Source organism: Folsomia candida, unplaced genomic scaffold (genome assembly GCF_002217175.1).
Source record: "Folsomia candida strain VU population unplaced genomic scaffold, ASM221717v1 Fcan01_Sc002, whole genome shotgun sequence".
In the NCBI taxonomy this organism is placed as follows: domain Eukaryota; kingdom Metazoa; phylum Arthropoda; class Collembola; order Entomobryomorpha; family Isotomidae; genus Folsomia; species Folsomia candida.
Genome location: NW_019091194.1, coordinates 6,386,361 through 6,400,044, shown reverse-complemented (window position 1 = coordinate 6,400,044; position 13,684 = coordinate 6,386,361). Strand labels below are relative to the sequence as shown.

At 36.6% G+C, this 13,684-nt stretch overlaps 1 protein-coding gene across 1 annotated transcript in view; it reads left to right on the top strand.

Moving 5' to 3' along the window:
- Positions 1-13,684, top strand: part of LOC110843294 — a 43,931-nt gene that overhangs the window by 19,944 nt on the left and 10,303 nt on the right. Inside the window, exons 3-8 of the mRNA XM_035848104.1 lie at positions 599-660; positions 1,560-1,649; positions 11,905-12,071; positions 12,184-12,220; positions 13,107-13,214; positions 13,296-13,372. Coding sequence (XP_035703997.1) covers positions 599-660; positions 1,560-1,649; positions 11,905-12,071; positions 12,184-12,220; positions 13,107-13,214; positions 13,296-13,372 — 541 coding nt within the window. The remainder of the gene's footprint in view (positions 1-598; positions 661-1,559; positions 1,650-11,904; positions 12,072-12,183; positions 12,221-13,106; positions 13,215-13,295; positions 13,373-13,684) is intronic.

Here is a 13,684-nt window from a genome sequence, read left to right as displayed (position 1 = left end):
TTCCGAGGGCCAAGTTTTCTTCTTCGATAAAAACGGAACCCACGGCGAAACAGACCACACCCACGGCCACCATTAATAGCAGATTGGGCGCTAGGAGAATCAGACCGTGGATAAAAAGAAGGACACCCATTCTTTGAGAGAGATCCTAAAAATGACACAAGAGAAACATATTGCTTACGTTCTGATAAGTAAATTCGCAGATTTCTTACCTTATGCCTATGCTGGACACAACTTATCGGGAGTATCGTAACGTCATCGAGTCATAATAATTAATTTAATTATTACTTTAGGAGCTGTACCCTTGCTTTACAACATATGCAGTTTCCATTGATAGCAATTAAATATATTACGCAACTATTGCATGGTAACCAGACCAAATGCAGGCAGGACGCAAAGTGTCCCTCTTTGTCAAGAACAAAGTCACGATATGCATATGGCTGCGGTGCACGATTTCTCACAAATTCCTAATCCATACGCATCAACATTTTCACGCATAACTGCAACAATTTGTCTGCAAATCATGGACAAAAGCTCGAGTTTTATCAGTTTTGCAATAATTCTTTCGCATGTGTTTAAATGTTTTACCTTTGATTTTCAGTGTTCAAAAGACATCACGAAATGGGTCATCCTTTTACCACGCCAAACATCGGTTTCTCAAAGGTAAGACTTAGCACTCGGCTTTTTAATTTAATTACATTTTATTTTACGAGATACATGCAAGTTGTAGGGGCCTTTGAATCCATTAACATGATTTGTTTACGAAAGTGAACCTTATCCTCATGCTTATCATTAATTCTGAATCCTCAAAGGGCCCGCATTTGTAGGGTCTTATTAATTGAGTACACTCCAGGCGGTAGGTAGTAGTTTGATAAAGTGAGATTCAAATTTCAGCCAGTTTATTAATTCTTTGTTTTTTACGTCTTGTTCAAATATTATCCAAGTAAACCTTTAAGTATGCAAGCAAGTGCCTCCTCCGTCGTTCGTGTCACCCGCATCGTCAGTGCCAGTCAACGTCAACACGTCAATTCGGTTATTATCATTATTATTATGGTATCGATATCGATATAAATACACTGATCATGTAGACGCACCGATGCAACTGCTACCTGAATTTATCCCGTGAATTAGCATCTAAATTGAATCCTAGTCTGGCAAACATAACACTCTGCGGGACTTCTGTGAACTTTGTTTAAGAATTCTAATTGAAAACCTGGATGGTTTTGCTGCTTCTGTTTTTCCTCCGATGTAATAATCCAATCCATAATAATCAATCAGTCAGTGAGTGTAATTGGTGTGTCTACAATGACGACGGAATAGATTGATTTGTTAATAAAGCAGAGGTGTTTCCATTACCACTTGACATGACACTGACATTGCATGCCCAAATAAAATCAATGTAATTTCACATGCATGCATCAAATCAATAACTTTCCTCGCCATATACATATTATTTTTCGTTCATAAAACATTAAAATAACATCAGCAATAATACAACGCTTTGATTAATACTGATTTAATTTCATATGTGTTTTTTTTCATTTGTTTCCAAACATTTCCAGTCCATGAGTGGATTCCTCATAATGATGACACAGAATGGAAAACTGCTCTACATATCGGATAATGCTGCCGAGTACTTGGGTCATTCGATGGTAAGTACTCATTATTATAGAACTTCTCTTCGCCTGTAATTTGAATTTTCCTCCGCGTCGAAATGAATTCATTGAGAAGAAGAAGAAAATAATGAATGACGACGTGGACGTCGACGACGCCTGATGGTGGACCACCGATGGACACCACAACCATCATCCCGAGTGACGAAGCAACTTTCCATTCACGAAATTACTCTGAAATTCAAACACTCAAATATTTAACTGTCCAGTGAAGCTGGTGGTGTTGGTGTGTTTGTTGTATTATAATATTTCTCTTGTGAAGAGAAGGACACCTTTTTTCATTATTCCTCCATCTTCTTGGTCTTCTCATATGCTTTGCTCCTGAACTGAAGGATTATTTATATTCTCCGTTCGTGTAACAATGAGGCAAATTTGGAGAAATGTAAATTGTCTCCGGGGAGAATTCTTCATTCATCATCATTTATTTCTATTACTTGACTAAATTCTTTAAAAAAAAGTTGGGAGACCCATTGACAAAATATAACTGCTTGTGACTGACTGGGCAAATGGATCTGTGGCAAAAGCAGACTTATCTCATCTTTTAATGGATAATGTGGATGAATTGCACTGCGATGATGTTACATGCACAGCCTCGTCACAGACAGACAGAATAAAATTACTTTAAGTTACACATTTGGTTTTGAAGCTGATTCACAAATAAAAAGGTGGCGACGTAACAGAAATTGTTTATAAAAAACGTTACGTGCGAGGGTGGGTGGATTTGATTCATTCATGAATTGGAATAATAATGGATATAAGATAAGGGTCCACGAGTTACCATTATATCAAACATTAATGCGTCCTCATAAAAATAATGCTGAATGTATCTACTTACGTATGGCTATAAATATGCAATATTCATAAAATTATTACTGAATTTAAAGAAGAAGGCGTAGTATATTAGTACTTTTTGGTTATTGGTAGCAGCTAAAAAGAACTAAAGCAATAATGCATAATCGACCACCGGGAATGAACGCACAGTGATTTTGGTTGGAGCAGTGGTTTCACACCAGAACAATTTACATATTTAGCACCTATGTGCCCAATTGTATATAGTGATTGCATTGTAATAAGTCATATGCATTGTAATACGAAAGATTACAATATCTTCTAAGTTGGAGAACGAAGGCTAAGACAGGATCCACATACAGACAACACCTAAGCAATAATTTCCTCAAATTCCAATGCTATAGTAGTCCTTTGGATTGTCCATTTAAATTCCAACATTTTTTATGCCACCTTACATCATAATTATGATAATAGTCTCTCTCCCATAAGCTAATGATAGTTTACTCATATTGCATATTGTGTCTGTGTGGTGGTTTACTTTTAGTGAGTACATGATGTGAAATTATTTATCGTAAGGATACACAACCGACCAGTGTGCATGAAGTTGATCAATTGATTCATAGCAGTGTAATAATTTTCCTTACTTATTCCTCTCTTCATACACGGATCTATCTGTACGTGCATGTGTATGTATGTACATATCTAGGCTTGATGTATTCTGAAATGATGCGAGGTATGATTTTTGGGTGCAGTTTGCAGTCGCCTTTTAAAAATCTGTTTAGAAAAATGATAATAATCATCATCATGGATTATTCCTTCTACATAAATACATGCAGCGCAGTTTGATGGATGTTTTATTTATTTGCCAACGTTTCATTAAGAATATTTCATATTTATCTTGCATACCTCGGGAATAGTTTAAGGTAGCAAGTTAGAAAGCCATCCATTATTTATGAATCACTGCGTGAACTCTAATAAAGTTAAGCGTATATACGACGAGGATGCTTCTTCATTTTACAGCTTTTATGGAAATTGTCTCAATTTTATTACACAGACCACCTCCTCCTCCTCCCTCCTACTCTTGGATCATCTCACATTTTTCATCCATCCGACCCAATAACTCATCCCGGTGGAAAACAATGGGTTGTAAAGTGATGCTTCATTTTTAATCTGCATCTCGAAAACCAATACGATATTAATTCAATTCCGCACTCTCTTCTCCTACCTGCGCACTCACTACAATGCTATAAACCGTAAAGTTATCCATTGTTCGATTCAGTGTGATGGTGACGGTTGGTGGTGCGGTTGTTGTCTGCCTGTCCTCCTGATAAGTTGAAGTCCTTATGATGCACCCAAGCAACCCAACCAACCGTTTCATTTCATTTCACCGTCAGTCACCGTGTATGTGGACCCAAAAGAAGTAAGTGTACAAGTATCAAATCTAAAAAAGAAAAGAGTTAAAGGTTTATTGCCTCCTTCATCTTCATGTTGTGTGAATTTCATTCAATTGGATTCGCCTGTTTGTCAAACTTAACCAACTTTGTTGTGCTGATGTTGCTGAGCTGAGTCATCCATTTATTTTATTGTATTTGTAATCCTTCTCCTTTACCAGACGCGTTGCTCTCAATCTTCTAAATCTGATGAATTGAAATTAAATGTGAAATTAAATTCTCTTTTGTTAAAGTCAAGGTAAAAGCTTAAAGTTAAAATAATTCACAGTACCTTCGTTTCTTTTAAAAAATTGCGTACAATTTACAATTGTAAAAGTTGTAGGAAAACTTTTTCTTTCAAGTTTTGCGTTATGTTTTGAGTGGGCAAATAAGTATACAAGTACTTTCCCCATAGTCCTGTCTGTTCGCATTCTCAATTTTCTGTTGCATAAAATTGGATGACAATACATAAGTTTCTTCTTGTACGAAATAAATGTATCCCTTTAGGGGGGAGCATTGCATCCTTGTTTCCGTTAATGGAGTTCCATGTAGCAATAAAGTTCCCTACGGTGTTTCTGAAGTGACCTATGCATATTCAACGACGGTACGGAGCGACGAGGCAGGTGCACAAATTACATTTTCCAAATTAATCAATGAACCAAATCAATTAATGAATGAGAAGATTTCAATTTTGATTGAGAGCGTGCGTGAAGTTAGTTCCCGAGGGAAAACTCGACGACGACGATGTCGAAACCGTATGCTCTACTTTGTATTGGAATTTGTATTTATTTTTATTATGTTACTTAAGTGTAATTATTCTTATTATTTCACCATTATGCTAACAGTTTAAATATTAGACACCCTTTTGCACTGGCCGATAGCTTCATTTGTTCATGAAATTCGACACCTTGATTTTATGTAGTTAATGAGTTAATGACAATTGATAGCGTGCCCTTATATAGATTCATGCATAATGTGCATATTTTGCCTCAAATTTTGCTTAAAATTGTAATTTTTAAACAAGAAGACAGATTATGTATGTCCATTCATTTACACGTATTCCGTGTTAGATACGCTCTTCTTTTATGAAGAAAGACCACCACCAACAATTAATTAACAGCTATACGTTCAGACTAAATTTGCATTACAATCGAACTCCATTCAAGATTTAAGATATACACAAAAAACAGACACTTGTCCATTTTATCCTTCATGTGTGGACGAGTAAAAGTGTGAATGAATGGTTTTACTATGCAGTTTGTTACTTTTAATCATCATCATCCGCAGCCATTCAGTAATAGCTAGTTAACAACTAGCCTGCCATCCACTAACCCCTGAAGGCCTTATGTTGTCCATCTTTGCAAAGTAATTAGCTCACCTGCCTGCCCTGCCTTTCTCTTATTTGTCAATTAATTAGTCAGGCTTAAGGAAAAGACGCTGCTGTCAAATGAATATTGTGCCCTACCCACTTTCTTCACAGAATCAGAGCTGGTCATCCTGTGCATAAGCGTAAACATTCATTCATCACGTCAAGCTTTCATCCGTTTTTCCACCCTTCTTATATTACATGTCAGCATCTTCCTATTATTCGTGTACTGATTTTCTCAGTTCTACTAAAAATTATGGAAACGGTTGTTCCATTTTTGTTAACTTATTATGCATGACATTAGCAACTCGGCTCATGTATGATTATGATAAAAGGTAACAAATTGTGATAAAAATCCATTTTATTTTTTTATCCGATTTTGCTCATCCTTTGTGCTTCGTACGTATGCATGTAGCAAAAGTGTGCATTGTGGAGGACGGAGGACGATTAAGTAAAGTGACAAGGAAATAAGATTCGTGACTAATGGGTGGTCCTCCCACATCGTCCGTCCATTTATATTTAAAAGCCAAGTCTCCACATCCCATCCGAAGTTTGATTTACATTAGCAACATATTTATTTTGAGAGGTGGTATAGCTGATGGATGATGGGATGACAGGCAAGTGGACATTTGGGTTTATTTATTTAAAAAGGAAGGATTTTAATGTGCCTTAATCCTCATGGACCGGAAGTTGGATCATTATTAGATTGGAATTTTACGAAAGAATATTTTGATTATTATTCTCGCTCAGGATAAATTGGTGTTTAATGAGGATAAATTATTAATGGATTCAACAAATGAAAGGAAGGGAGGAAATATATATGAAGGAATTCTTGAGGATAAAATAAAGTGGCAATTAGTTCAGGTACGGAATGTCGGAGAACATTACACTGTCTCTGCCGGCCGACACTCTTTCCTAAAAATGTCAAAATTGCTGGTAAAAAATGATGAAACAAGGGGAAGATGATGAGTGACATTTTTCTGAGAGTTGCATGATAATAACAATGAATTTGAGAGACATTTATTTACAAGAAAAATGACAAATGAATCCTGAGCATAAATTCCAAGAAGCTAAGTGACAAGAATGAAATTAGGACTTTTACATGAATTATTCCGACTTTTTTCGAAAAAAAATTTCCAAATATATATGCAATTTGATCTGAACATTGTATTTAAGCATATATACATACGTTACATATCCAAGACCTTAGTAAGATACATTGGGACAGACTATGACTGAGCACTGGCAAGTTACGAAAAGCTACTATAACTTAATGCTCCTTCTGCATACATAGTTAACCAATATTATTTTAATTGTAATCGATTAGGAATTTATCACTGAGAGGAGTTATCCTTCGTCTTTTTTCATTTAATTGTTGCCACAAAGCATTGTTGTTTGGTTGAGTTTATTTTATTGTGTCTTTGTGTGAACACCTGTGCGTTTAAGAACTTATCATACCTAATCATCTCTATTTTGTGCCAGTGTCCCTGCACATCGAGGACACAAAAACTTTTTCGGTGTCAATCCAAGTGTATACGAAACCGGCACTGCATATGCATGACCGCTGGTGTCACCATCATTTCATTGCTGCAGTCGAACAACAATTTGTGACTTTTCATTGTTATTCTTAGAGGAGGACGGGAAAGGATAAGGTTCCGCAGAGGCAACCTACAATCATGAGCAGAGTGACGAAAATAACAATTAACAATCGAAACCCCTTTTTATTGAGGAGATGAGGAGAGGTATAGTTTGGTAATGGACTCATCAATTCGGTCATTATCCTTATCCCCATCTCATCACACGTGTCAATCAACTTGCTCAAGAGAGACATAACAAAACAATAATGCACAATTTTCATCTTGATTCAAAAAATTCTGGATATAATATTTTAATCGACTTGATAGCATTGTGATGGTGGAATATGTATGTAGTAAGTACGATTTATGTGCTCGGTTTAAATTTTTAAAGTGTGGCATTTTCTTCTCCCCTGTAAACCTATTTCGGCTATTCTTTAAAAAATAAGCATTTTAAGTATTTAACCACGAGTACAAAAGTTACAAGAAATCTCGTACAGGAATTTTCAAATATGTAACATTTTATTTAGATAGCAGGCACAGATGGGAATTTCCTTGATTTTATCATCGATATAGATTTGAGATCAACCATTACTATAATTGATTGATTGTTGGAATGCGGATGATAAATAAAATAATATGTATAATAAAAGTAGAAGAAAGTTGCAAATTACCTGCGCTCGTATGTCCGCATGATGTGCAGTATGGCATTATGTATTTTCTAGCATTTTATCTCTCGAAGAGCATTTCCTATGCATATAAAATGTACGTAAGTAAAGTACTGCTGCGATGCCACTACGCTTGCCATGCCTGAGATGAGATGGTTGCAAAAGATAAAGTGAAGAGAAAAGTGATCCATTTTGTGATGTGATGATCGTGAAGAGAGATACATTCTTTGTATCCGACCCACGATTTGGCCCTTGGCTCGAGTTCACTTGCTTCACGTGGAGTTGGTGGGTCCTCACAAACACAGAATCCTTACCGATATTCTTCTCCATTTGGTGTGCATATACGTACATAATACACTGCCGCCTTCAATAAGAAATGGAAAGACGTAAAGAGTTGACCTGTGTCTAGTTTAAGCCTGGGAAATTATTTCTTGGCATAAGTACATATGAACTGCCCCATTAATTCGCGAGAAAAGAGAGAGAGTCGAGTCCTTAGTTAAAGAAGCCAATATGTAATATGCTTAATATTTCTTTTTAGTAATTTTATAGTGGTATTTATACATGAAATTTCCCAACTATGCATAAAAATACCAAGCTGCTTTGACAAAGACAAAACTTTGTCTGGAAAAGTTCTCAATTGTGTTAGTTGAATAGCTGGAAATGTCTTAGATTTTCTCAGAGCCCGGATTGGGCTCTTGTGGAAAGTCGCCGATTGTGGTGAAGGAGTCTCGAGTTCGATACCTGCATTCAAACACCAAGCTGAATAGTAATACTATATATTCAGTTTGTAAAGTAATGCAAAATTGATAGTGTGACGCGGGTTACCCCCTTCCACACTTGCGAATTCAATTTTCTGTCTGAAATTCTTTATAGTTTTTGAGATCTCAGTGGTTCGAACATATTTTTTTAAATTCTGATACGATTTCAACAGTGCTTGTTTCTCATTAATGACGAGTTTAAGTAAAAGAACTATATATTTCCCACCCACCAGCTAAGTAATAATAAATACATTGGAATGAGAATCCGCCTCTCACATCGTCGTCATTGCAATTAAACTTTTGTCTCCGAATTGGTTCCATGGTGGTGAGAAAAGGAAGACCAATTGTTTTCCCATCAATTCACAAATTTCGTAAGTGTGTTGCCTTTTGTCCCACAATTACGCACATCTTGGGGGGCTTCTGTTGTCTTGTCCTTATTCTTAAACAGATTCTTGGTATTCATGCATTTTATGAAGATTTTACTTTAATTTCAAAATCGATGCTGTTCTTCGGAACGCTGAAGTTTCAAAAGTTTTTGAGAAATTAATTTTTCTGAAATGCATCGGGCGGGTACAGGAATTTTTATTATTTTTTAGAGCATTAATTCGGCTTACATATGCCATTATAGCTGGTATATCATATGTGCATGCATATATTGCTCATATGAATGAGGACAAAACGGTGAGAGGTGTGGGAACCTAATTTTTTCACCCCACTACTGTCTTTGAAACAGTGAATGAGTTGCGTTGGTTGGTGCTACGTGTGCATGGTGAGTTTGGTGCGAATAGAGAAAAGGAATCATTAGCTGAACATCATCTTGTCCAACAATGAGCAGTATTGTTTCGGGTGTTGAGTGGCTGGCGCAATGTAAAATAATAATAATAATACCCGTTCAAAAAGGCGACTCTCTCGACACTTACTTTCAGCTTTTTGTTTGTCTCCTCATTCATTTATTATTCAATTATCTCATTCTCACCCACATGTACACAACGCCACATGATGCTTCCAGACGATACTTAATGATGGCACAATATACATATGCATATGTGCAGTAGTTTGAAATGCATTAAATTTTACATGTGCAACTCGGGCCTAAATTTCTCAGCATAAAATAGTAAAGTCCAGATTTAGGTCATTATTTAAATAATTTTGTGCTCTTGGACTCGAAAAATGAATACAGGATCTCTTGTGGACGAGCCCTTTAGCAGAGATACCTGCAGTTTTGAAGTGTTTTTAATTTTGTGTCTTTTACACGTTACGAACCTCGACATAGTTCCGTCAGCTCCATGCCTGCAACAATACTTTTTGTCTGTGCGGTGTGTATTATCATCAAATCTCACATCGCATTAATTCGTTTCATTATCCCAAATTACAAACTGACTCACTCACACTGCGTTCCCGGTGTGAATATGATTTTAATAAAAAGTTTTTGTTCTTTAATTCGATTTGATGACACCACCGCTACCGAAATCTTTTCGCTCGCCATTTTTTCTAGCCCACTTTAATTACGTTGCATTAGCATCACCATTATTCCTCCGCACCGACCCTGTCCATATTTAAGTACATACGCTACATATTTACATACATATATATAATAAATATGTGATGAGAAAGTCTTGATTGATCCAAGCTATTTCTATTTTTTATGGAATTGTAACATTTTAAATAATTGGAACATGCACAATAAAATGTTTTAATTTGGACGCAACCATACGAGGCCAAAACTACGTATTACGGAAGAAATGAAGTCATCTCATCTTTCTCCGAGCCGGATCCATTCCCAATTTTTCTCCCCTTGACTTTGATTGAACTTGAATCGATTATTGGATTTGTATTTTTTTATTGGAGCATAACTCGCCTTTATGGCGATTCAATCGAGTCGGCATCGGCTTTCTCAAAGTAAAATAAAGTTAAAGGTGGATGATTCCTGTCGGTCACTTCACTCGTTGCTTGCTTTGCTTTACTTTGAAGTATTTGATGAGATTCAGCGACTTATTTCGAGTTGGTCAGTCAGTCAGTCATGTTGATGTTGACGTGGAGGATTGGATTGAAGTCGGACCCCTGGTCTGAGTGCGACATGGATAGGAACAAGGGCGTGGTTCTGCTGATAAATAAATATGTGACGCGCAGGAAGAGAGAGAGAGATCATGTTGCATAAGATTGAATAATAATAAGACAATAATCTGTATTTTCTTTTCCAATTTTTATTGAGTTTGGGCACGCGAATGTGAAAATCATCAGATAAGAAGGGTGATTCCGTTTCAATTCTTTGTTGTTTAAAAAAAAACATGTAAAAATGGATTAGAAAGTTGTTAAGAAATCTTGACTTTCCTCTTGTGTTATCATTTTCTTCTGTAGTTCGCACAAATTCTACATAAAAAAATAAATATCACAATGAGCGTGTATCTACTTATCTACATATCTAGCAGCATTTACTTTTACTTGGTGGCGCAGAGCATTATAAAGTGTGTGCCCTGGATGAAATGATTAATGATAGTGTTGAGGAATTCCTGGGCAGCGAGGAAATGAAAACGGTCACCATCCGTCTTGCTCTTGTCCTCTGCACTGGGGTTGACACACGGGCATTTATATTGGTTGGACCATTATTGTAACTTTTATTCTTGTATATATTTAGCCCAGTCAGTCCACCAAATAGCTCCTCGGTCGAAAGATGAGATGCGAGTAAGCAGCAGGTGGACTAGATTAGAATTAGGATCAGACAGACGGACCTATGTACGATGTATATTGTAAAATATGGCAGGTTTAGTTAGTGACTTTTTACAGATCCCAAGCTTGATTTGGGATCAATGCTATTGTTGCTCAATTGTTAAATGAGGCAGGAATAATTCTACCGTATACATGCGTCAGTCAACAAAGGAATTTATACATATGCAATAGCAACCTGTAGAAATATGTATGTATGTGGATATAATGCACGCTATACAAATATTTAGAATCAATCTACATCTGCACACAATAGTAATTTTCTCCAATTTCTAAATTATTGGTAATTTTCTTCCAGTAAAACACAAAGTGCGAGTACGTTGAAAGTGATACGAAAAATATATTTGTTCTCTCAAGCTTTTACAAGTACCAACAATATCTAATTTGTTTCGATAAGAGGATTTCCCCTCGATTTGCAAATCGCTAACTGTATCCTGCACTAAATACACGCTTTATGCATGCAACCATCAATCTGTCCTGCTTAGTGGGGATTTGGCGACAATTGACAATAAACAATTTAGATGAGTAATTGTCATCAAAAAGTCAGACTTTTTCTTCTTCGTCCTGATCCGGATCTTTATTTCTTGACAGAGTGCTCTATTGTTGTGGCTGCAATGCATGTACGTATCTGTCTTGTTGGTATCTTTTACCATGTACCTTCGTCCCTCGTTCTCAGGAATTCATCTACATGGACATGCGGACATCAATATCGATATCTATTGAGTCGAACTGCATGGGAATTATGTATTAAATGATGGACTATGACCACCTACAACGACTCGGCGTCAGACGGATCCAACTCACCATTGTTTCACTTTTAATGTTCATGTTGAACAAGAATATGATCCACGTTTTTTTCATTTGGTTTTGTTACAAAGTCTGTCTCATTTTTCAAAGTTCTCATTTTCCCCTTTTTCTTTTGCAGGAGGATTTGCTTATTCACGGCGACTCAGTTTACGACATAATCGACAAGGCAGATCACGGCACGGTACAGACGGAATTGCTTCGGAATTCTCCTGGCAGTGGTGGGAACGCGTCTTCACTTCCGGGAGAAGAATCTCGTCTATTTCTTTGTCGTATGAATGTTTCGAGGTACTTAGTCCCTACCTATTGTCGAAATTTATGTTTATTTTTACCTGCCTGTGAATGTGTATGTACGAATTTAGCAGTTGAAAAGATATGTACTAAACTTATTTTATTCCAGAAATGCAAGAAGGCAGATGCGATTCGGTGATCAGAAGGTACGTGTATTTGCAAGAAATACAACAAGAAATCAAATTTTAATTAGTTTTTGCAACAATAATACGGTACAAAAAAGTCTCCACCTTGGCTCATTCTAATTAAATAATTACAGTCACATTGTTACGAGGACCATAGGGGGTAATTAAAAGAGCGCATTGTTACCTTAGTCTATATGGCTGCATATTTATCCTTGGGTACATACATGCATACATTGTTGCAAAAAGATGCAGCACGCAGCCATTTTACATAGTCTAGTAATCATGTGAAACCAAATTTTGAAAATCATCTTGCGTGTAAGTATTCTAGAGACTTAACGTCGTATGTACACTGATAGAACTCTACAGAAAAAGTTAACAAGTAGATCAACTTCCAGAAGTAAGCGTAGCAAATCAGTGGACGTGTCCATTACACTAAATAAATAAAGTAATGGGTGAACTCGTTAGGGAGATGACAGCTTTATTAAAGGGCAAATTTTTAACCTGTTACACCGACATGGTCACATTCTCTGCCTTTATGGCCATTACACACATGCTTCACCTTATGAAGCAGCGTACTTCGGGAGCAATCCAATAAAATAAGTCAGGTCCACTCTTCATCTCTGGTCTGGTCCTACTCCTATGTATGAACTGAGCTAATGATAATGAGCTTCAACTTGGTAAACAAGCATCAAATCAGTGACACAAAGTCAAAGTCGACCGTTTTCCGAGATTGAAATTTTATAACGAGAGCAGTCACCCCTGTTTATCTATCCTTCATATTAAATATTACCGTCCGACATTTCCCATGCACAAATTGAAAAATAATGCTAACAAAATAATTTGAAGTTAAAACTGGTTTGGTTCGTGCCAATTTGTTGGCTTTACTTATGTGCATGTACTTTTTTAGGTGGTGCTGCTCCAAGGCCGGTACTTGTCCTATCTTCCCCTGTGTTCGAGAAATGAGCCCGTCTTTATCGGGTCTTGCACCCCTGTCGCGATGCCGGAAACTAGAGAGGTATGTAAATATAACTGCAAGATGCCATATACATAATATCCAGGATAAGGTTAAATGTAATGCATAATTATAATTCTGCAGAGTGTCGTCCAAGGCGCTACGAACGTCTTTACCACAATCCACGCCATGGACATGAAGTATATGAATTGCGACAAAAAGTGAGTTTTATTATTTTTATTATTTTCGGTTTGCTTATGATTACTTGGGTAAAATATTTTCTGAAACGTATTCAAAATACTTGAATATTTGATACAAAATCTTTCGAAACACCCATCCTGCTACCACCGGCGGTCCGGTCTCTCATAAAATATTCGACTTTAATTAGACAACTGTTTGGATTGCTTTTTATTGTATTTTATTTGTACGCCTTCGTAATTTACATTTCTTCCAAAGAAGATTGAGTTATCTTAGAGATGGTAACAAAAAATACAGAAAGATGCAGATGCAGATGCAAATTACGCTTTACGCTC